At 42.1% G+C, this 20,981-nt stretch overlaps 1 protein-coding gene across 2 annotated transcripts; it reads right to left on the bottom strand.

Moving 5' to 3' along the window:
- Window positions 1-676: 676 nt before the first annotated feature.
- LOC139415392 (sestrin-1-like) lies at window positions 677-7,003 on the bottom strand. 2 transcript variants are annotated; one of them, XM_071163506.1, is made up of 9 exons: window positions 6,754-7,003; window positions 5,731-5,796; window positions 5,380-5,580; window positions 5,099-5,281; window positions 4,570-4,809; window positions 4,151-4,402; window positions 3,774-3,964; window positions 3,433-3,577; window positions 677-3,295 (listed from the first exon to the last, which is right to left on the bottom strand). In XM_071163506.1, exons 1-9 carry the CDS (start codon window positions 6,853-6,855, stop codon window positions 3,209-3,211), a joined length of 1,467 nt encoding a protein of 488 aa, XP_071019607.1. In that variant the 5' UTR covers window positions 6,856-7,003; the 3' UTR covers window positions 677-3,208. The 2 variants fall into 2 exon arrangements, with proteins under 2 accessions (XP_071019607.1, XP_071019608.1); XM_071163507.1 differs by having other exon boundaries at window positions 5,380-5,469; window positions 6,754-6,972.
- Between the last annotated feature and the right edge of the window lie 13,978 nt (window positions 7,004-20,981).

Genomic DNA, 20,981 nt, shown 5'->3' with positions numbered 1-20,981 from the left:
GTAAAATGGTTGTGATTTTGTCATAAGCTACTTTTGTTAACATACGAGTAGAATTGTAATTTGTCTCTGTGGTGATAAAAAGTAAATGTTTCTCCTTATAGCTGGTTAAGACATTGTTAGGCCTAGATTTAATCAGATCAAGCGTTAACCGGCGATATCCGACACCCACGTAGCTGATGTTTTTGCGGTGTCGGAGGTGAAACTGCGTTGGAGTTGTCAAATCTGTGAGCAGCTGCTCCTGATCAATGTTGCGAAGCCACACCCGTTAGAAGTTCAGAACAAGAAAGTATAGGCTATATAGAACTAATGACGCATAAATTGATTAAATTAAAAGAGGATTTATATCCCACATTCCAGTTTTTGAACTTTATATTTACAAGGCTGCATGGGATTTCTCTTAAGTCGACTCCGTGTAGCTAATGGCAAAGTCCACTTCAGGTATAATTCCAGGAGACGCTTGTGGATTTGACAGCTCTAACGCAGTTTCACCTCCGACACTGCCAAAACAACCGCTATGCTCTCGTGTCTCCCATTTTTTTAAATGTTGCATTACCGCACTTTGAAATTAACAGCTCTCAGTTGAATAAAATAATATGAGGATGTCAGCTAAAGTGGATCTGATCGAATAGAGCCCTAAATCTATGAACCGCTGTACACAAACAACAAAACAGAAAAGTATTGTAAACATGCTCCTCAAAGCCTTTATTGTTACACAAATATGGACCAGGCAGTGCTGCTGCAAAGTGACAGCGTTTTCAAATCACATTAAGGAAGAAAAAAAACGGCACTTCTGTAAAAACAAACCTCAGTTCCCCACTTCCTTGTCCTACTATACAAAATTAAAGCGTTCAGTGACATCACACAAGACAACCCAATAGCATTTCATTAGGCATATTCAATGACAAACATTGTTCTCCACATGATAGATGTTTGTCTGGGTTGATATGAAACAGCTAGCTAGCTGGCTGATCATGGTGTTAAGAGCATCATTTGTTTAGTCTCATCCTTTTTCAGATTGTCATAGGGAAATTAGTCAGTCAAAAATAGAGACAGTTCAGTAGAGACATACTGCTGGTGATTGAATGGACCAAGTCACCCTCTGTCCTTAATGGAAAAAAAATCCCAAAGATTTCAGTCTATAGCCAGTCATGCCAGGGAGTTTTTCCAGTGAGGACAGAAATGAGCAGAACAAAGCTCAAAGGGTGATTCTAGAGGGAATGTCCCCTCATCTCATTGCACATTACAGACAAGTTCAAATGTTTTAGCACAACAGTTGTGGGAGTAACGTCCAACTCTGACTCGACCACACATGGACAAGGAAGGACCATTTGTGGTTCTGTTTGGGTCGTAACATTAACACAAGCAAACCACAGTTCAGTGTAGTGTGAATGGGAGGACCGACTCAACACAGGAAACTGAAACACTGCTAGGATTTGGACTCATATACACCTAAGTCTTACGCTGTTGTGCGAAACAGTTCATTGTGTGAGAGCCACTATTGCATTAAAGTGTGCAAAATGTATCTAATAGCCAAATGTTTTCCTATATCATTGGAAACTAATTGATGGGAGAGCAGATGCATTATCTGCAAGCTGAACAATGGACATGTGCTGTGACTACAATTTGGTGGGTTTGTTGCATGAATGAGTCCAAATGTACCTGTGTTATGTAATGAGTGAACATTTTGATGCAGCAAAAACAGTTTTAGGGAGAAAACTAGAAAATAAAATTATATTTAATTTCTTTAATAAAAAGTGTCTGACAGTCAAGTATGAAACCTCGACTTCCTACCACAACCACCTCCAAATAATGTACCATTCCATAATCATCTTATCAAACGATCAACTGTCTCAACCCACCCTCAGAAGAATGCAGTACTTTACTTGTTTTCAGTCAACAGAAATAAAAACAGTGGATGGGTCTGCCATCGTCTTTTAAAAAAAAAAATGTTTTTAAAAGAGCTGCTTTTGCACTGGTTAGGCTTCCACAGAGGAAACAAGCTCCGCTATGACCGACTGCGTCAACCACAGTCGGTCCAGTTAGGACCAACCGGGCTCCCTACGAATGGAAGCCAAGCGACCCAGAGAAATGAAGAGTCATTCTGCTTGCCAAAGAGCACTTAATGTGCTAGAGAAAACAGAAGAGGTATGTACTGGTAAAACTCACAATCCAAAGCTTTGAAGGTGTTAGGATGACCAGGCCAGGGTCAAAGGGAGGGTCAAAGGGTGAATGTGGAAGACAGACAGGTGACGTAATCTTTATGACAACCAGAAGTCAATCCACTAGAAGACCTGTTTTTTTTTTAAATATTATTTTTAGCTTGTCTTTTTTTCCTTACAGGACAAAGCTTCTACCAGAAACAAAACAGATCGATTTAACAGTCACAAGAGTGCCTTGCCCTTTTGTTTAAACACTTGAAATCCCAACATTTTTTTATAAAACACACACACACACACAATACTTGTCACAGAGAGCCTCTCATACTTGCAGTCAAACTGAATAGGTCTCAGACAATGTTTTTTTTTTTTTAAGCTTTTCCAACACCTTTCCGTTCTCACACACACTCCTTGGGTTAGCTTACACAAACAGTTTGATGGTTAGGGTGTGGGGGTCAATATGACCCCATGCTTACATGAGCAGCAGTATCAGGCAGCACTTCTGAACACTGATATTACAAATCAGGCACACTACCCCCCAGCCCAAATTATGATTTCATAACCTCCAGTTACAGAAATAACATCAACCCCATGATAACTTCTCTTAATACAACCCCCCACAAAAAAGAACTATGATTACATTGAGTGTAGACTGGTGTACTGCTCTTCTTTCTGGAGAATTGCTGTGGGTTTTTCACACTAAGGAGATTTCAGTGACATCATCCACTGATATGTATTGGAATACTGGAAGGTTGGCCACACACTCATGCCAGAGGGAGTCTGCTCTAGGCTGCCCCCTCATGGTGAGTTTTGGCAATGCCGGCAAAGAGGACCAACAAAGCTCATCTTTCCAAAAATGGGTTCAGATTATTATTTTTTGCAGTTATTTCTTTTGCTCTCCCCCACCATTCTCTATTTTGTTCCATCCATCACAAGGACGAGCGGAGCTCCTTTCTGCCCCCCCCCCCAATTGGTTTTTTAAATTTATTTTAAAAGGTGTCCAACGAGAGCAACAACGACAGTAAAATACAACGATAAACGCCAAAAGCACTTCATGTCATGTAGCAGGTGATCGCTCTCAGAGCGTAGAGCAGTTCTGCCTGCATGCGCGCTTCCATAAGAAGCAGATTTACGTGGACCTGGGAAAGGGAAAGGAAGCATTACAACACTGCTCCAGTCACTCAGATCAAGCGCTATGAGAAACCTATAAACTTTAAATGCTAAAAAAAATGAAACAAACCCACGGACAAATAAGTAAAATAAGTTATTCCTTCACCTTCTCGGAGTGCTGGAACTGCCTCCAGAAGCTCTCATACATTCGTTTGGTGTTTTTTTCCGGGCTGCACACCATGGTCTTAATGTAGACCTTAAAGCTGCGGTCCAACAGCTGGTTAATCTCCCCGTAGTCATAGTCATCATACCTGAGACACGCAGAGGGAGATTGTTACAGCTACTGATGAATACAGTTATTTCTTTACTAAAGTATATTACTGTCCAAAATGAATGCACTTTGTCAATGTATTAAAACGTGCTAATATTAATGTTTTCATTGAATCTAGCATATGTCATCTTGGAATAAATTAATTTGTATTCGTATTGTGCCAGTGAGTGGCGTACCTGATGCCGAACATGCAGTGGATGTAGTTCCAGATAGCCCTGCGCAGCATGGTGGTGTCCACATCTTTGTGCATGGCCATGGTGTTGTAGGTCAGGTTGTAGGCCATCTGGAACTTCTCATCCAGCAGCTGACCAACATCAGGGTACAGACGGTTCACCAGGGAGTAGCCGTGGTCCTCCCAACTGTAGTCCTGCAGAAGAGAGAGGAGAAAAGAGGAAGGCAAAGTGCTAATCACAATGTCTGGATATCAATTGGTCAATCAGATAGATTACATTTAGAAAATGTTGCACTTGAAGCTATTGAAAACACGCTTCACTTTCTCTCCATCCCTCCCTGTTTCTCCGTAAGTGAAGTTGTATGTGTGAGCGTTATATACCTGCACTCTGAAGGTGGGTACATGTTCTCCTCTCCTGGAAAAGTTCTTGTAGCCGTAGCTGGGGTCTTCAAAGTGCCTGGATACGTCTCTTGACTGCACACACTCCTCTTCCTCTGCCGTGGCCACCAGCATGCTCTCAGTTTTCTCCCTCTCGAAGCGTTTGGCCATCTCCTCCTGACTGGCTTCTTCTTCATCACGACACTCCTGCAACTGCTTCATTCTCTCCATCAGCACCTCCACCTCACCAGACACCTAGACAGGCCCACAAACACATTCTGGTCAGGGCATGGGTCATACATAGGGTGACCACAACCACAAGAGCCACTCAACTCACAACCACATCTTTGTCAAAGCCAGTAACTGCCAAACCCTCAGCTTCACTTTCTCACACACAAATACACCATCCTCCTTCCTCGCACCTGATGGCTGCTTCTCCTTTCCTCCAGGTCGTTGCCGTGCCCATTGCCATTGGCGATGTCGCAGACACAGTACTGGCTGAGGGAGAGAGGTCTCAAGGTGTGCCCACCATCACTGTGGATCTCAGGGGTGATGCCACAGCCAAAGGTAAAGGATGCCAGGGAGTGGTAGTGTGTGAGGAGCACCACAGCATGGATCAGCTCAGCCAGGGACCAGCTGTGTTCTTCAGCCTTCAGCAGGTGCTGGGGAGAATAGAGAGTTGAAGTGTCAGTCAATCAGTGGTTTCCTTTGAATGGAATCTTATTTTCCTGTCTCTCAATTTCAACCCTTCCATTTGTTTTCTTCCCATACCTTCCATTTCATCTCTGCCCATTCCTCCCGCTTTCATATAACTAACCCTGCCAAGTAACAGCCGCATAACTCTGGTGTGCCGCCACCCATGATCTCAGTCTGTTACATAACCCTAACCTGTCCCTTTGTCCAGTCCTGTGTGTGTGTGTTTGTGTCACAGGTCCAGCCCCAGCTTCCTACCTCAATGTGTGCCTTGGTAAGAAGCCAGGGCCGGTGGGCCAGGATCTTGTTGAGCTCCCCAAGAGCCTGCAGCTTCTGTGGGGCTCCGTCCAGGCCATTCAGCCACTTGGGGTCCCCTCCCACCTGGAGGAAGTCGTTGACGTGGAGGTTGACCAGGTAGGAGCACTGGTGTCTGGCCGCAGCCTGGGAGGGAAGGAGAGAGTTACGAGACTGTCCAAGTGTCTCTACACTACCATAGTAAAGCCACTGCAGAGTTTAGAGTAGGGCTTAAGGGGCCTCACCATGATGCCTATGTAGTGGCGGTAGTGCAGGGATAAGGGCCCATCCATCTGCAGCAGGTAGTGCTGTGTTCTCAGGAAACTCTCCAGGTACTGTGGGTGGAAGCCCATCACCAAGGAGATGTTGTCAAGACGACCCAGTGCAGCAAATGCGTCCTCAAATATCGATTGCGCCCTCAGATCTACTTTACTGACTTGAAGTATCTGGTGCCACAGAGCCAGTGAATACATTTTTACTCTCAATCACATATTGATATAATATGGCACTGCCATATTGTATTGGTAAGTTAAAAGGTGTAATCATTTTCACAAGTATAGAAAATCCTGTGGTGTAAATTAAGTTGTTCTCCTTACCTCTTTTTCAGGGATAAATCTACTTGGTCCATTTCCCAGTGGTCCTGGGATCCGAACTCCTAAGTCCTGCAAGTTAAGAGTACAGAAACACATTGTTCTGCAAGAACCAAATGCAACATCATGCGAAAACCCTAAATGCTGTTTTTAGTACCATTTTGGCTGCGAGCCCTGACTGTAATATTGTACGTCCTTCTGCAAGACATCTCTCACTCTCTCCACTAGATCACATATTCGCTCTACAGTCAGGTTGGAGAATTGCATGCACAGCCTGTGCAAAAGAGAAATCCAACTCATTTTGTTCACAATTTCGCTGTAGCAAGCTGCCATAACAGTAGTCTCTAGAAATGCGACAAGTGTCAAAACACACAAATCAAACACTTGATAGATACAATGTATCATGCGTGCGGCTGCTATTTAACCACTTGAGGTTGAAACACATTTAATACCCTAATTGATACGTTATTTGACACAATTATTCGGAAAGGTTTGCATTGTCAAATGTTATTAAAAGGAACACATTCAAGACACGATTGATATCTCATTAAAACATTAAAAACAGCCAACTTAAGAAGTCGCTGATCATATGTTCCCTGTGGGCTCCATAGATAGCTCCTGTCCCTCTGCGCAGAGCAATGAAGTGGTAGAATGAATGACCTAGTCTTGGAAGAACTCGGGGCCAAAGATTAATCGATAGCGACGGTCTTGCATTCAAAGACACCAAGCAAAACATTTTGCTAAGAGCATATACGAAATAGAAGAGTTGACAATATGACGACAAAGCAAGAGAAGAAATGTAAAGCATTGACAAGCAACGCTAACTCTTCAAACGCGTAAACAAGGTCGGACACAAAAGAAAAGACTGCACTGCAGTTCCTTCGCTCGCAGCCACAAAACAAAGTGTCCAAAGGGACATGAACTTGTCACAAATTAACACTCTAAAATTCCACAACTACGGTGCACGGAGTTTTAAAAACATGCATTCACTGTCAAAAGCATTTGACATTTATTTTCCTTTTCTCTTACCTTTTTGCTTAGCCGTTCACAATGAGCGCATATTTTATATAAGTATGTTACTGTAAATGAATTATTGTCCATGGTTTCTGTTGCTGCAGTTGCGTGCCTCATAATGTGTCTTCCTGCGATCCTGTGTTTCAGGTATATTTAAATTGAGGTTTCCGTTCTCGCTTTGTTTCATGAGGGTAAAGTGCTCAATTGTCAGTTGTTGCAGCCCTACAGCAGAATACCGTTCAACCTCAGCACACACTGTAAATAAACTGAGCCCTAGTTGAGTGAAGTGCGCCTCAGCCAATCGAAAGGCGAAAACAACCTCCATTCATCCAATGAGGTATAAGAGGACGGAGAAATAGGAGTGGACCGTGCGGAGAGAGGGTCTAAACGTGAACGCAGAGCGAGCCAGCCCCCAGGAAAACATAATCAATCAAGTATCTAATTTTGTTCCTTGCTTCTGCCATTGATCATGGCAATGGATATTGAATGTGTGCATTAATCTTAAGAGTCTATCTAAGTAACTTAATAAACAAATGAAAATCCGTAAATTTAAACTAGAGATTGCATGGTCTGCGTCTCAATCCACCACACTTGGAGGTAACCCATACAAACGAATGGAAGTATGGAGGTAGTTTTGTGCCAACAAATATAAGGGATTAAATATATGTCCAAAACAACCACAAATATTTCCTGAGCTTTCTTACATCTCCTAGAAATAGGGCAAAATTCTACATTTGATCAATGGTATGACCATCTTAGAACAATTCCATATGTTAACTTAGTTACCCCACTTTCATAGTTTTTAAGAGGTCCCTTTGACCAGCTGCCTTAATGTATTTATTACATGATCCATAGGCGAATTATCTAAATCAATTATGTCATTCACTTTGCAATTTTTTTTGCACGTTTTTATTTTTCACCCTTTCCCACCACAATGACCCACTACACTAATGTTTGCATGCACCAGCTATCTATGTCCTCATCTCAGTCATGTGCATTGAAAACAACTACCGATACAAGATTATTCAGCAAGCAGCAGCAAGTTATTTTCTCTGTGAGTCCAATCTGGTCATGTCTCCTTGGCCAGCATCACCACTGTAAACAAGGTGGCCTACCGACGCTCTGCGGTGGCGTATATTATTATGACACAGTAGGATATCTGGTCCTGCAAGACAGGACAGGACACAGCAGGTGTACAAACAACCTGAAATGAATCCCTGCTTATGGTGCATTTCAACTGAAGACTTAACCCAGTGTTTTACCCAAAATACTTTTTTGTTTCCATCTATGCGGGCCGGTGCCTCTGTCTCACTGGGCCATGGCTCCAGCGGACCTGCTCTAATACCTGGTGTCCACCAGATGCATATGCCTTTTGTTTTGCTGGATGTCTAGCCCACATGTTCCGTACTTAACGCACATGTACTTTGCTTTTCAACTAGCTAAAAGCTAGCTAGTTGGAGTATGTGTGTGTGTAACTCCATTTGTACCGACACACGGTAAGCAATGCATACAGTACACAGAATGCACCGCAGCTTAGTGAGGCACCCCCAACGTAGCGTTGTGGACTGCCCATTGGCAATGAATGACTTTAGCCGGAACACAAAGAGTTTTATGCATCAGGCTATTGTGAGGAAGTGTAATCTAAGATAACAAGATCTTAGTCGCGTAATTTTACATCTAACTAAGATGTTTGGTGGAGTATTTCTCAAGTGAAAAAAAGGTGCATTAAAACGAGTTCACTACTGTTGACCAATGACCTATGAAGGTGCATAGACTTCGGCTACCAAAATTGAGCTTGCAAAAAGAAAAACATTTGTGTGCATGAACAGTTGAAAAAACCCTTGCCCGAAGCCCAAAACAAATAAAAACGTCAAAAAACCTAGTCATAATATATGCACAAACTTTTCTGATCTGTTTCGGATGGGAAGCATGCGGAGGCCTTTAGACTATCAGAGCTCCGATAAAGCAGCCCAGGCCTAAACCAATCAGACTTGCGGTATAGCACCTCAAACAAACCTAACAGGAAGTCTAGAAACGACAGGCATCTATCATAGAGCCTGTCAATATAGATACAGCCTGAATGATGTCACCAGCCACCTGTGTTGCTGAAAGAACCAAATAAAACCTGACAAACAAGTTTTATTAGGTAACAAGGAGGTGGTGGTGTAAGGGAGCCCAGATTGTTATCGGTTATCACTAGACCGAGCCGATCCAAGCTCCAATTCAATACTCTGTTTAAGGGCCTGGCTTCCTGGTTGATTTGGCATTGGCTGGCTGCAAGTCAGTCCCCTGGCTGATAGATAGCACACCATTCAGCAGGTTCATTGTGTGATAGTGCCCCCCTCCCTCTCTCCCCCTCCCTGTTCTCCCCAAAGAGGGGTGGGAGTCATGGTAAACATGCCCTGGGTCTGGAGTCAGCACTCTGCCATTTCCCAGCCGCAATAGCCGGAGCAGCACAGTGAGCACTGTGTGTATGTGAGCCCCATGGCTCAGCAAAGTTGCAGAGCAGAAGAGGCCTGGTCAGCGTTTGGTTTCCGACATCATCTTTTCACATAAAAGCGCTAGGCTAGGTCAGGGACCCGACTGGCCCTCAGCACCCCGGACAGAGGACAGGGCCAAACACTATTGTCACAGGCATACACATCACCACCACCCAGCAGACACTCTTGGGGCTTTGCTGTACACATGCCAGCCAAGCCCAGTGCGGGTGGGGCAGGGGTAAGAGTGGGTTATGATAACATCATGATGATTAATTACACTGCAGTGGGAGGCTAGTGGAGATCCTGCAGGGATCCTTCTCAAGACAGTTCCCACAGTGCAGATGGTGAGCATCAGAGGAAGGGATAGAGGGATTGGACAGTAGAGTTGGAGTTAACTCTTCTTTAATTTCATCAGATCAGACTCAGTTTGGAACTGACCACGTTCATTTAGCCATTATTTTCGAAGGACTTTTGGACTTCTGAACTAACAGGATTGACATGGTATATGAGCCATGCCATTAGTCCTGCGGTATTAGGAATAGAGGCCTTGTTAAATTACTTGGGTCTCCAGAGAACCCTGGTTCTCAGTGGTCCTCTCTTTATTGAGTCTGAATGACCAGTCTAACTGATGATGCACAAACCACCCACACACAATGATATCCTATTGTTACAACTGACTGGGAATACATTCTACAGACAATACTGAAACAATGGTATGTATGGACTGGAAATCAACAGACTATTTATTCAAATTAGATATTTGGGTTTGAGAGGAGTATGTTAGTAAATAGTTTACTAACAGATCTCTATCACATCAATGCAACTGGTTTGTGATTAGTATTTTTATGGACAGGATAAAAGTAATGGTTTTTGAGTGGGCCAGAATTATAATATATATTTTTTTAAAGCTAAGGAAATGTATTTATTGTTTTACTGCGCAAACATTTCAGCTGCTGTTACCAGTAAAAAGGAGGATAAAAGTCAAAGAGAGAGGAAGCCAAAGTTAATGCTGTGCACATAAAGTATGTGCCCCAGAAGTGGCTGCAGTGTTTTCCACATGCAATTAGAAGAGAAGAGAACGGAGAGCCAAAGAAAACCACAAAACTTTGGGGATGTTCAACAAGCGGTAGAAGTCCTCCTAACCAGTTCAAACCTGACCTATCGCTTTGCAGAGAGAGGAAGCAAAAACCTCCCACCCTCACAATGACATAAGCCTAGCAACAGGCTACCACCAATCACAGGCTAGAACAACAGTTACAGGGTCCAATCTTTTTTTCTCCCTCTCCCTCTCTTGTTTCTGGGGGGGGGGGGGGGGGGGGGGGGGGGGGGGGGGGGGGAAGATAATTAAAGGTTTTGCTCAAGCATGAAGTTGTGTGCACAAGCATATCTGGTCTATATAATAGAGTTTGACTAACTTTTCACTTTACCAACAAATTGTGCCATCAAGTTTTTAAGAGCTGTTTTGAGTGCAAGTGTGTATGTAAATTCATGTGTGTTGGTGTGTGTGCGTGGGTGAGTAACAAGTAGATTTCTATTCTCACTGTGAACACGAAACCATATGCCACAGCTTGACCCAGAGCAGTTTCACAAAAACAACCTATATCTCTTCCCCTTACTGTATGCAGCATGCATATTCCTTATGTGATTTTGTTTCTCTCAGTCTTTGCATGTTGTTTAGAATTGAGGCTCTCTAGTAGTTGGTAACATCTGTTTAAACTTAATGGAAAGGAGATGAATGAACACAACGTCTAAGTAAAACTGAAATGAATAGTGCTTATTTGCTTCAATCACCGAACACAACCGGCGCTTAGAGACAGGCTTCTATTTGAGCCAGGTGTCTATTTCTGTCATGCAGAGTACACAGCTTTAGCTCAAGCTCCTCGCTAACCTTTTTCCTCCCCAACCTTGCAGTGTTGCCATCTTCTGATCCAACTCAGACAAACGTTGAACTTTGACTTTTTTACTCTTGTTCATGTGCAAAGAGTGAAAACTGTAGACTAAGTATGTAGGTATTCTCCCCCTTTTCTTCTGACTCTCCCTCAATCTGTCTCTCTCCCATTCTTCAAACAAGGCTCTTGGTTGAAGTCATTCGATCACAAAGCAGTTAGCATAACGGCTATGACTTGGCATTACCCTTATGTCCCCATCCAGGTTCACTTTGAAGTGCAGGACAGTTGGACTTTATGCTTCGTTAAAATGTCAAACTTTCACATTGTTCAAAATTGCAATTGCGTTTGTGCAGATGCTTAGCTATATTCTATACCTAAGGATGACGAGCCTTGAGTTATATGTTGCTGTGGATCAGTTGTCCTCTTTGTAGCCTAACAACAATCCTTACCAGTGAGAATTGAAATAACTATTACACAGAACAAAAATATAAACACAACATGCAACAATTTCAAAGATTTTACTGAGTTACAGTTCTTATAAGGAAATCAGTGAACTGAAATCAATTCATTAGGCCCTATTCTATGGATTTCACATGACTGGGAATACAGATATTCCTCTGTTGGTCAAAGATAACTTTAATAAAAAGGTAGGGGCGTGGATCAGAAAACCAGTCAGTATGTGGTGTGGCCACTATTTACCTCATGAAGCGCAACACATCTCCTTTGCATAGAGTTGATCAGGCTGTTGATTGTGGCCTGTGGAATGTTGTCAAACTCCTCTTCAATGGCTGTGCAAAGTTGTTGAATATTGGTAGGAACTGGAACACGCTGTTGTACACGTTGATCCAGAGCATCCCAAACATGTTCAATGGGTGACATGTCTGGTGAATATGCAGGTCATGGAAGAACTGGGACATTTTCAGCTTCCAGGAATTGTGTACAGATCCTTGCGATATGGGGCCGTGCATTATCATGCTGAAACATGAGGTGACGGCGGTGGATAAATGGCACGACAATGGGTCTCAGGATCCCGTCACAGTATCGCTGTGCATTCAAATTGCCATCGATAAAATGCAATTGTGTTCGTTGTCCGTAGCTTCTGCCTCTCAATACCATAACCCCACTGCCACCATGGGGCACTCTGTTCCCAATGTTGACATCAGCAAATCGCTTGCCCACACAACGCCATACACAGCGTTTGCCATCTGCTCGGTACAGTTGAAACTGGGATTAATCTGTGAAGAGCACATTTCTCCATTGAAGGTGAGCATTTGCCCACTAGAAGTCAGTTACAATGCTGAACTACAGTCAGGTCAAGATCCTGGTAAGAACGACGAGCACGCAGAAGAGCTTCCCTGAGACGGTTTCTGACAGTTTGTGCAGAAATTCTTCAGTTGTGCAAACCCACAGTTTCATCAGCTGCCAGGGTGGCTGGTCTCAGACGATCCCGCAGATGAAGAAGCCGGATGTGGAGGTCCTGGGCTGGTGTGGTCTGTGTTTGCGAGGCCAATTGGACGTAGCGCCAAATTTTTTTTTATAGAAACATTTACATTAAATGATCTGGCAACAGCTTTGGTGGGCATTCCTGCAGTCAGCATGCCAATTGCACCCTCACTCAAACTGTGATACATCTGTAGCATTGTGTTGTGTGACAAAACTGCACATTTTAGTGTCCTTTTATTGTCCCCAGCACAAGGTGCACCTGTTTAATGATCATGCTGTTTAATCAGCTTCTTGATATGCCACACCTGTCAGGTGGATGGATTATCTTGTCAAATGAGAAATGCTCACTAACATTTGGTCACCAGATTTTTGTGAGGAATAAGCTTTTTGTGCATATAGAACATTTCTGGGAGAGTTTATTTTAGCTCATGAAACATGGGACCAACACTTTACATGTTGCGTTTACATTTTTGATCAGTGTAAATAATGAATGCATTTTTCCAAAAGTCATAAAATCAATAAGCAACAGCTGAGTTAAGCTGGGAACCACTTACATTGTATAGGTCAGAATTTAAATCCCAGTGTTTCCCCTATATTAAATTAGCAGCGGTGGCTAGGGCTGTAGCGGTCATGACACATTTCAGCGGAAGGCATTCAGTTGTACAACTGACTAGGTATCCCGGTTTCCCCTTGCATGAAATGTTGTCAACTGCCGGTCTCACGGTAATTGACCATGAATTAACATAAATACAATTAGTATCTCCTGGCTTCCACACATAGCCTACAAGCCACTGATGCAGACCTTTGGAACATCTACATTTTAAAAAGTCTTAATACATCCATTTAATATAACATACACCATCACAATAAGTCCATCATTTATTTTAGACAGGTAAAAACAAAAAAATAATATGTAGAAATATAGTCTATTTCAGAAGAACAGAATGGCATACTCTGAGTTGTCCTTATGTTAGGCCCTGACATGGCTGTCATTTGGTTGTGGTTTCCACTAGCTCATTTAGCAGACAAGATTTGCTTAGAATTCCGTGGAATTTAAAAAAAAAAATAGTATAGTATGAAGAATACAACTGAACAAAGCTGAATAAAATAGAAAGGATATTTTCTCCAAATGATTTCTAAGGAAGTGAGCACAAGCGGCTATTCTGTGTTGAGCTGTTAACAAAGAAACAGGTCCTCCTATATGCTTAATTTAAAGTTATTTATGCAACTTTAGTTGTGATACAAACGTTGGACTATATGTTTTGATTTTTAATACATTCTAAGGCTGCATGATGCGACTCTAATGATGATTTGAAAAAAGTTGCTTGAAAGGCATGAGCTCTGATTTGTTTCTTGTGCAGGCTCCACACACTACATCAGTGACTCATTCACAATTTGATAAGCACTTGATAATATTCTCACCAGGCATAATATTCTCCGCGGCATACCCCCTTGTATGGCCGTAATGGCCCCTAAAAAATCCATGCCTTTTGCGGCCAAAGTGGCCGTTGTGCCCATGGACTGAAAATAATTATAATTCACTTCTCCCAGCTGCCATGCTCCAAAACACCTCTCACTCACATTGCTCTCTCAGATATTTCAATTCTTGTTAGCAAATGCCCGTAACGTGATCGGTTCCTTCTCACAGGCATCTCAGCTAAGAAGTAGGCTACAAGTGAAGACAGACATGTCTGGGACCATTATCATGCACCGGTCTCGGAAACTGGGGCACATAAATAGCGAATGGAGGATGCTTTTCCCTGGGGTTCATTTTCATGCCAGCCAGGTAGGCTATATTCCTGTTGTAAAGCATGTGCTTAATATTAGGAAAGTTGATAAATTGGCCTAGCCTATAGAAAACTAGGCTAGGCCTAGCCTATAGAAAACTGATGGGATCCTCTTTCTAATAGAGGCAATCAAAACTCTGTTTTATCATTCAATTGCATAGCCTATAGAAATAAAGCCATTTTTAGCAGCTTCTTGATATGCCACACCTGTCAGGTGGATGGACTATCTTGGCAAAGGAGAAATGCTCACTAACAGGGATGTAAACACAACAAAACTCTGTTTTCTCATGCAATTGCATAGCCTATAGAAATGTTGCGCAACATCCGCTCATGGGTCTCATGAAGTGTTTGATTTGATTTTCGAAAACCTTTGCATTATGTCAGAGTGATTAGAAGGACAATAGAGTGCTGAGTACCAGGTAGTTAGCAAGTCTGGTAGGCTACTAATGGCCATCAGTGGCATCAGAGCTTGAAGAAGCCCAGATACTGTGTACTAAATACTAAATGGTCACACGGATTTTGACTGTGGTCATGACTTGTGACCGCCAGTGTGGAAGTAATATGGTCACCGTAACAGCCCTAGTGGTGGCCCACCTCTGCTAAATAGTTTCCACCACTTCCCAAAATGTATTTTGTTTTTCTTTATTATATTTTTGATATATTTCTGCTGAGACAAGTATTTAAATGGATAGTGCAAGTTCTTGGCAATAAATACATTTTCTACATACCCATAGTCAGATCAACTCATGGATACCATTTTTATTTCTATGCATGCAGTTTGAAGGAAGTTGCTAACTAACTTAAGCACAATGACTAGAAGACCAGTCATTGCACTAACGCTAGTTACCTTTAACTTCATTCAAACTGCATGCAAAGACATACAAATTGTCTCCATGAGTTGATCTGACTCTGTGTAGTAGAAAAAGGGCTTAATTGACAAAATCTCACACTATTCCTTTAAAGTCAGTGACATGTTTCATGTATATTTGTAGCAAACAGAGCGAGCAGTGACGCAATTGAGAGCCACGAGCGTACAGCAATCCTTTGCTCCTCATCATCTCCCTACAATGCAGTGGCACGCATCAGTTATATTTCAGATGGTGTCAACATCATTTCCCCTCTTTACATTTGCTACTGCTGCTAAAAAGAATCCAAGAGGAAACACCGAATCCTCTATGTCACGTTCTGAACTTAGTTCCTTTTTTATGTCTTTGTGTTAGGTTGGTCAGGGCGTGAGTTGGGGTGGGTAGTCTATGTTCTTTTTTCTATGTTGTATTTCTGTGTTTGGCCTGGTATGGTTCTCAATCAGAGGCAGCTGTCGATCGTTGCCTCTGATTGAGAATCATACTTAGGTAGCCCGTTTTCCCTATTTTGGTTGTGGGCGATTGTTTTCTGTGTCTTCCACACATAACTGTTTCGTTTTCAGTTTGTGTAGTGTTCAGTTTTGATAAAAAATATGATGAACACTTACCAGGCTGCGTATTGGTCCAATCTTTCCTACTCCTCCTCAAAAGAGGAGGATGAAAACCGTTACACTCTACTCCAATTCCTCCCACTCCCGCCTCGTCAATCTCCCCACTCCCTTTCTATCTCTCCTCTCTGATGTGTGTGTATTCTGGCATGCTATAAGAGCGCCAGCTTTCCTGAGTGGAGAGGCACGGTTGAGACCAAAGGGCCCTGGCCTGGGATAAACGCGCACAGACACCAGGAGGAAACCGTGTCCCCTGGATTCCATGAAATGGAGCGGAACTCAAGGGAGCAAAGGGCACAAAAAAGTAAAAGGCTGCAGAGAGGGTAGAGAGGAGTTGGGAGTACTATGTTTCAACTCTGGACAATGTGTTAAATCTGTCTCCAACGCACGCACGCACGCACGCACGCACACACACACACACACGCACACACACACACACACACACACACACACACACACACACACACACACACACAGTCTCTAGCTCTCACAGATGCACACATACAGGCTTGCTCTTTCTGCATCTCCCACACATACACACGCACATCCAAACACCCACACACCCACCCACCCACTCACCCACCCACCAGGGTTTCCATTAGGAAAATGTGGCACCGGACAACTACATTTACCGGCCATTTAAAAATTTACCGGACCCATATGCATTGGGTGCATAACCCATTAGGGCGTCCACCCACGGTGCTCAGAATGACAGAAATCACATGTAGATTATGAAGCAGCCAATAAAAGGTCATTTTCAAACATTTGCTATAAAGACAATTTGCGAGAAAACACCATTCTAAATAGCACACCTGATAGCAGTTCCTGTGGAAGAGATGAACATGTTAGAAACTTAGAAAGAGGGAGAATCTAAAGATGCAACAACTAGGATGGGTTGCTAATATGACTAGCATTGTGCCTTTGGCTTCTGGACAACGAAAGAAAGTTGATATGAAAACCAATAGAACAGGAGAGAAACGGCATAGTGGATCCAATTGGGAAGTATGGAAATACATTTGCCAAAATTATATAATTACTCCTGTCTATACAGAAATAAATAAAATCATTCAAAATACTTCCCCAGGAAGCATGACTTAGCCACAGAGGAATCAAAGATCATTAGATTCTTTAAAAAGTTAGCCATGGATTTTTACAAATCACAAGCTTGTAGGTCTATGCCTATTTGGGAAGCCCACAATTTGGGCAGGGTGCATGGAAATAAGCCTAGATGGTTATTGAGTTGCGGCTGTCAGTAAAAAGCATCTAAAATATGTGTGAAGATAACGTGTCTTGAGCTAAATTTAAAATATTGAGACAAGAAAATGAATCTCTCTCCAGAACAGCTCAGCTGTCTCCTACCAACTCTTGTGAATTGTTTGCCCTTTGATTATTTAATTTTTGAATCAATTCACCATTACATATGTCTGCAGTAGTAAATGTACCGTTAATCCCTGTCATTTGGTTACATGAATGTCTGTTAATGCGTGTATTAATTACAGTCACTCAGTCATTCTCAGAGTAGAAACATTGTTTGCAGAGTTCACAACCTGATAACCTGTAAGAAACAAGAAACACGTTTTTCATTGTCTTTTGTTTGGAGTGCTCAATGTGAGCAAAGAGTATGTGTCTAGTTTCTCTGTCCTGATAATGTTGAGGGAGCTCTTGTTCCTGAGCACACATATAAGTACCTGGCCTGCTGTGTGGAATAGTAGGATTTTTTTTTTTTTTTTTTACATCCATTGCGAATGATTATACTGTATTTTGAAACTGTAGTTCCTCACAGTAAGTTCCTTTACAACAACCTCCCCCTCGATAATCATCAATCCTCAGTGTGAAAGAGCAATGGAAGACATATGCCTGCTGCTGCATTGGCCGACAGGCTATGAGTTCCATACGTTTATTACTTTAGCCGCCAATGGATCATGGTGTATCAATGTGTGGCAGAGGCTGGTGATCTCACATTACTTGACTTTTAACTTTAAGATGATCATTTGAATTCCCATTTTTATGATTTAACCACGTGATAATGATTTTGAGAAACAAAAACGTTATTGAAATAAAATGGTTCCACTAAAATGCGCAGGGGGAAATCATAACTTGCACCCAGACCGGTAGAAATCATAGGATAAATCGTAAGTGTCCCCAAACTTGAAACGCACGCGCCCCCCAATGAAGTCTTTATGAAAGAATTGACTCCACGTCCATGGGCAGATTTTGGCTATAGGCTACTTTGAAGCAAGGTAAAACATTCATGTTAAAAAATTAAGTATGTTTTCAAAATGCACACTTCCTCCAGCTCACATTGTAAAGTGGTGGGTGACACGCTGATAGCCTGTTGCCTGCACTTGAATGGTGAATGGGGGGTGTGCTTCAATTACCGGTTGAGAAATAAAAATTGTAGCTCTTTTCAATTGTGCACCAACACGATTTTTAACATGCAATTGCATTTAGACCAGCTGGCATTTAGACCAGCAGGAGAAATCCCACTCAAAATAGGCTCTGTATGCTGTGTGCGTGTGACAGGCCAAGTTAATTCCACTAAACTATGTAGATTAATGTAGAAACCGAAAAGCATGAAGGTATTTACGTTGACTGGTATTTCATCAAAGAAAAAAATTATTTCCTTCGCATCATCATTTTTTCCAGCAAAATGTTTATTTATCGGCTTTTAATTGTTTTTCCTATTTTGTTGCATTACAACCTGTAATTTAAATGGATTTTTATTTGGATTTCATGTAATGGACATACACAAAATAGTCCAAATTGGTGAAGTGAAATGAAAAAAAAATGAACTTTTACTCACCCCCTTTGCTATGAAGCCCCTTAATAAGATCTGGTGCAACCAATTACCTTCAAATGTCACATAATTTGTTAAATAAAGTCTGCATGTGTGCAATTTAAGTGTCACATGATCTGTCACATGATCTCACTATCTATACTTCTGTTCTGAAAGGCCCCAGAGTCTGCAACACCACTAAGCCAGGGGCACCGCCAAGCAATGGTTGGGTTATAAAGGGGTTGGGTTATAAAAACATATCCGAAACTTTGAACATCCCACGGAGCACCATTAAACCGATTAATAAAAAATTGAAAGAATATGGAACCACAACAAACCTGCCAAGAGAGGGCCGCCCACCAAAACAATCGGACCAGGCAAGGAGGGCATTAATCAGAGAGGCAACAAAGAGACCAAAGACAACCCTGAAGAAGCTGCAAAGCTCCACAGCGGAGATTGGAGTATCTGTCCATAGGACCACTATAAGCCGTACATTCCACAGAGCTGGGCTTTACGTAAGAGTGGCCAGAATTGTTTTATTTAAATAACAAACACATTTGGTGTAGTTACGCACGCTCAAGGTTTGAGTTTTTTTGTTTGTTTCACAATAAAAAGTATTTTCAAAGTGATAGGCATGTTGTGTAAATCAAATGATACAAACACCCCAAGAATCCATTTGAATTCCACGTTGTAAGGCAACAAAATAGGAAAAATGCCAAGGGGGGTGAATACTTTTGCAAACCACTGCACAATTAAATTATATTAATATTAATTTGCATATATTTCCATTAATACCCATATACTACCCTAATTCCCACGGAAAGTTTCCACCTTTGAATATTCCCCAAAATGTGCAATCCTCGTGTGGACACACCTACTCATTCAAGGATTTTTCTGTATTTTTGCCATTTTCTACATTGTAGAATAATAGTGAAGACATCAAAGCCATGAAATAATCATGTAGTAACCAAAAAAGTGTTAAACAAATCAAAATATATTTTCTATTTTAGATTCTTCAGTAGCCAACCTTTGTCTTGATGACAGCTTTTCATATTCTTGGCATTCTCTCAACCAGCTTCATGAGGTAGTCACCTGGAATGCTTTTCCAAAAGTCTTGAAGGAGTTCCCACATATGCTGAGAACTCATTGGTTGCTTTTCCTTCACTCAGGTTGTAAAGGCAATAAAATAGGAAATAGGAAAAATGCCAAGGGGGTGAATACTTTCGCAAGCCACTGTACACATACACAGTATAGAATCCAGCATTCAGCAGTCAGCAGTATACCACTGCCAACCCTATGTGCACGTTAGGAAGGCCGTGTTCCCAGGGATGTTATTTTAACAGTGAGGGATCGCAGCTGTTACAATACAGGCCCCAAACAAAAATATCACATAGAATAACAGAAAATACAAACTCTGCTCAGGCCCAGCTATCTTTAGCATGATATATAACAGACTGGCAATAAATTAATGAATAGAGCCCCCCCCTTCCAACAATGTTACCCCTCCAAAACACTGCTGTGTGTGATTTATGCCAACATAACTCCAACCCCGCTCTAATTCCCCATAATCTCCTGGAGTTTGGTGTATCATAGGGTTCTGTGGAAGATACCACTGTTTCGCTACAGAGGGGTGCAAGGAAGCGTTCAAAGGGTAAAGTTCAGGGAGTAAAGACGTTTAAAAAAGGGAGAGTGTGCACATTGTAAAGAAAAATCATAAACAAAGATCTGGGATCAGTTAACAATCCCCAAACTCTAACCTTGATGCAACATGCAGCTCCTAACTATCCAAACCCCTGCTCCCTTGGCAGAAAGTCCCAGCAGTTTTTTTTGGTTGGTGAGAACCAGACTTGATTGGGCACAAATGAGTCAGCTCACTCCCAGGACCCCGTCCAACACATCCCTAATCAGTTTAAAATAACCCATAATAAACATTCATAACAGATCCAACCGTTCACCTGAGACAATAATTCACTCCCCTAACCCTCTCCATCTCCACAAACAACAAGGAAAGACACACCACAGTAAAAACAGCTCACCATGTTGCCACTAAATCATAGGTCATAAAACCTCATAACTAATATAAAACTCCATGAACCTGAACCTCTGCTCAGCCAGCCGGTACATTACAAAGTTAGGGTGTTATCAGTCTCATCTGATTGCTCATACGGTTAAAGGAAAGAAAAACAACAACGTGTCAATGAACTCTGTATGAGAGACCGAGACTAGGAGAGTCTGGCTGGATTGTTGGACAGGTTTTATTGTAGCACATTTTTGGAAGTGTAAAAGAGTGCAGGTATGAGAGGTACGCCCAGGTCAAATCCTGACCATTGATTCTGAATGACTGACATACTGGGCAGTGAACAAACAGACAGACAGAACCGAAGACAGTCTGATGCA

This window comes from Oncorhynchus clarkii, chromosome 8 (genome assembly GCF_045791955.1).
Source record: "Oncorhynchus clarkii lewisi isolate Uvic-CL-2024 chromosome 8, UVic_Ocla_1.0, whole genome shotgun sequence".
Classification (NCBI taxonomy): domain Eukaryota; kingdom Metazoa; phylum Chordata; class Actinopteri; order Salmoniformes; family Salmonidae; genus Oncorhynchus; species Oncorhynchus clarkii.
This window is presented reverse-complemented; position numbering and strand designations above follow the sequence as displayed.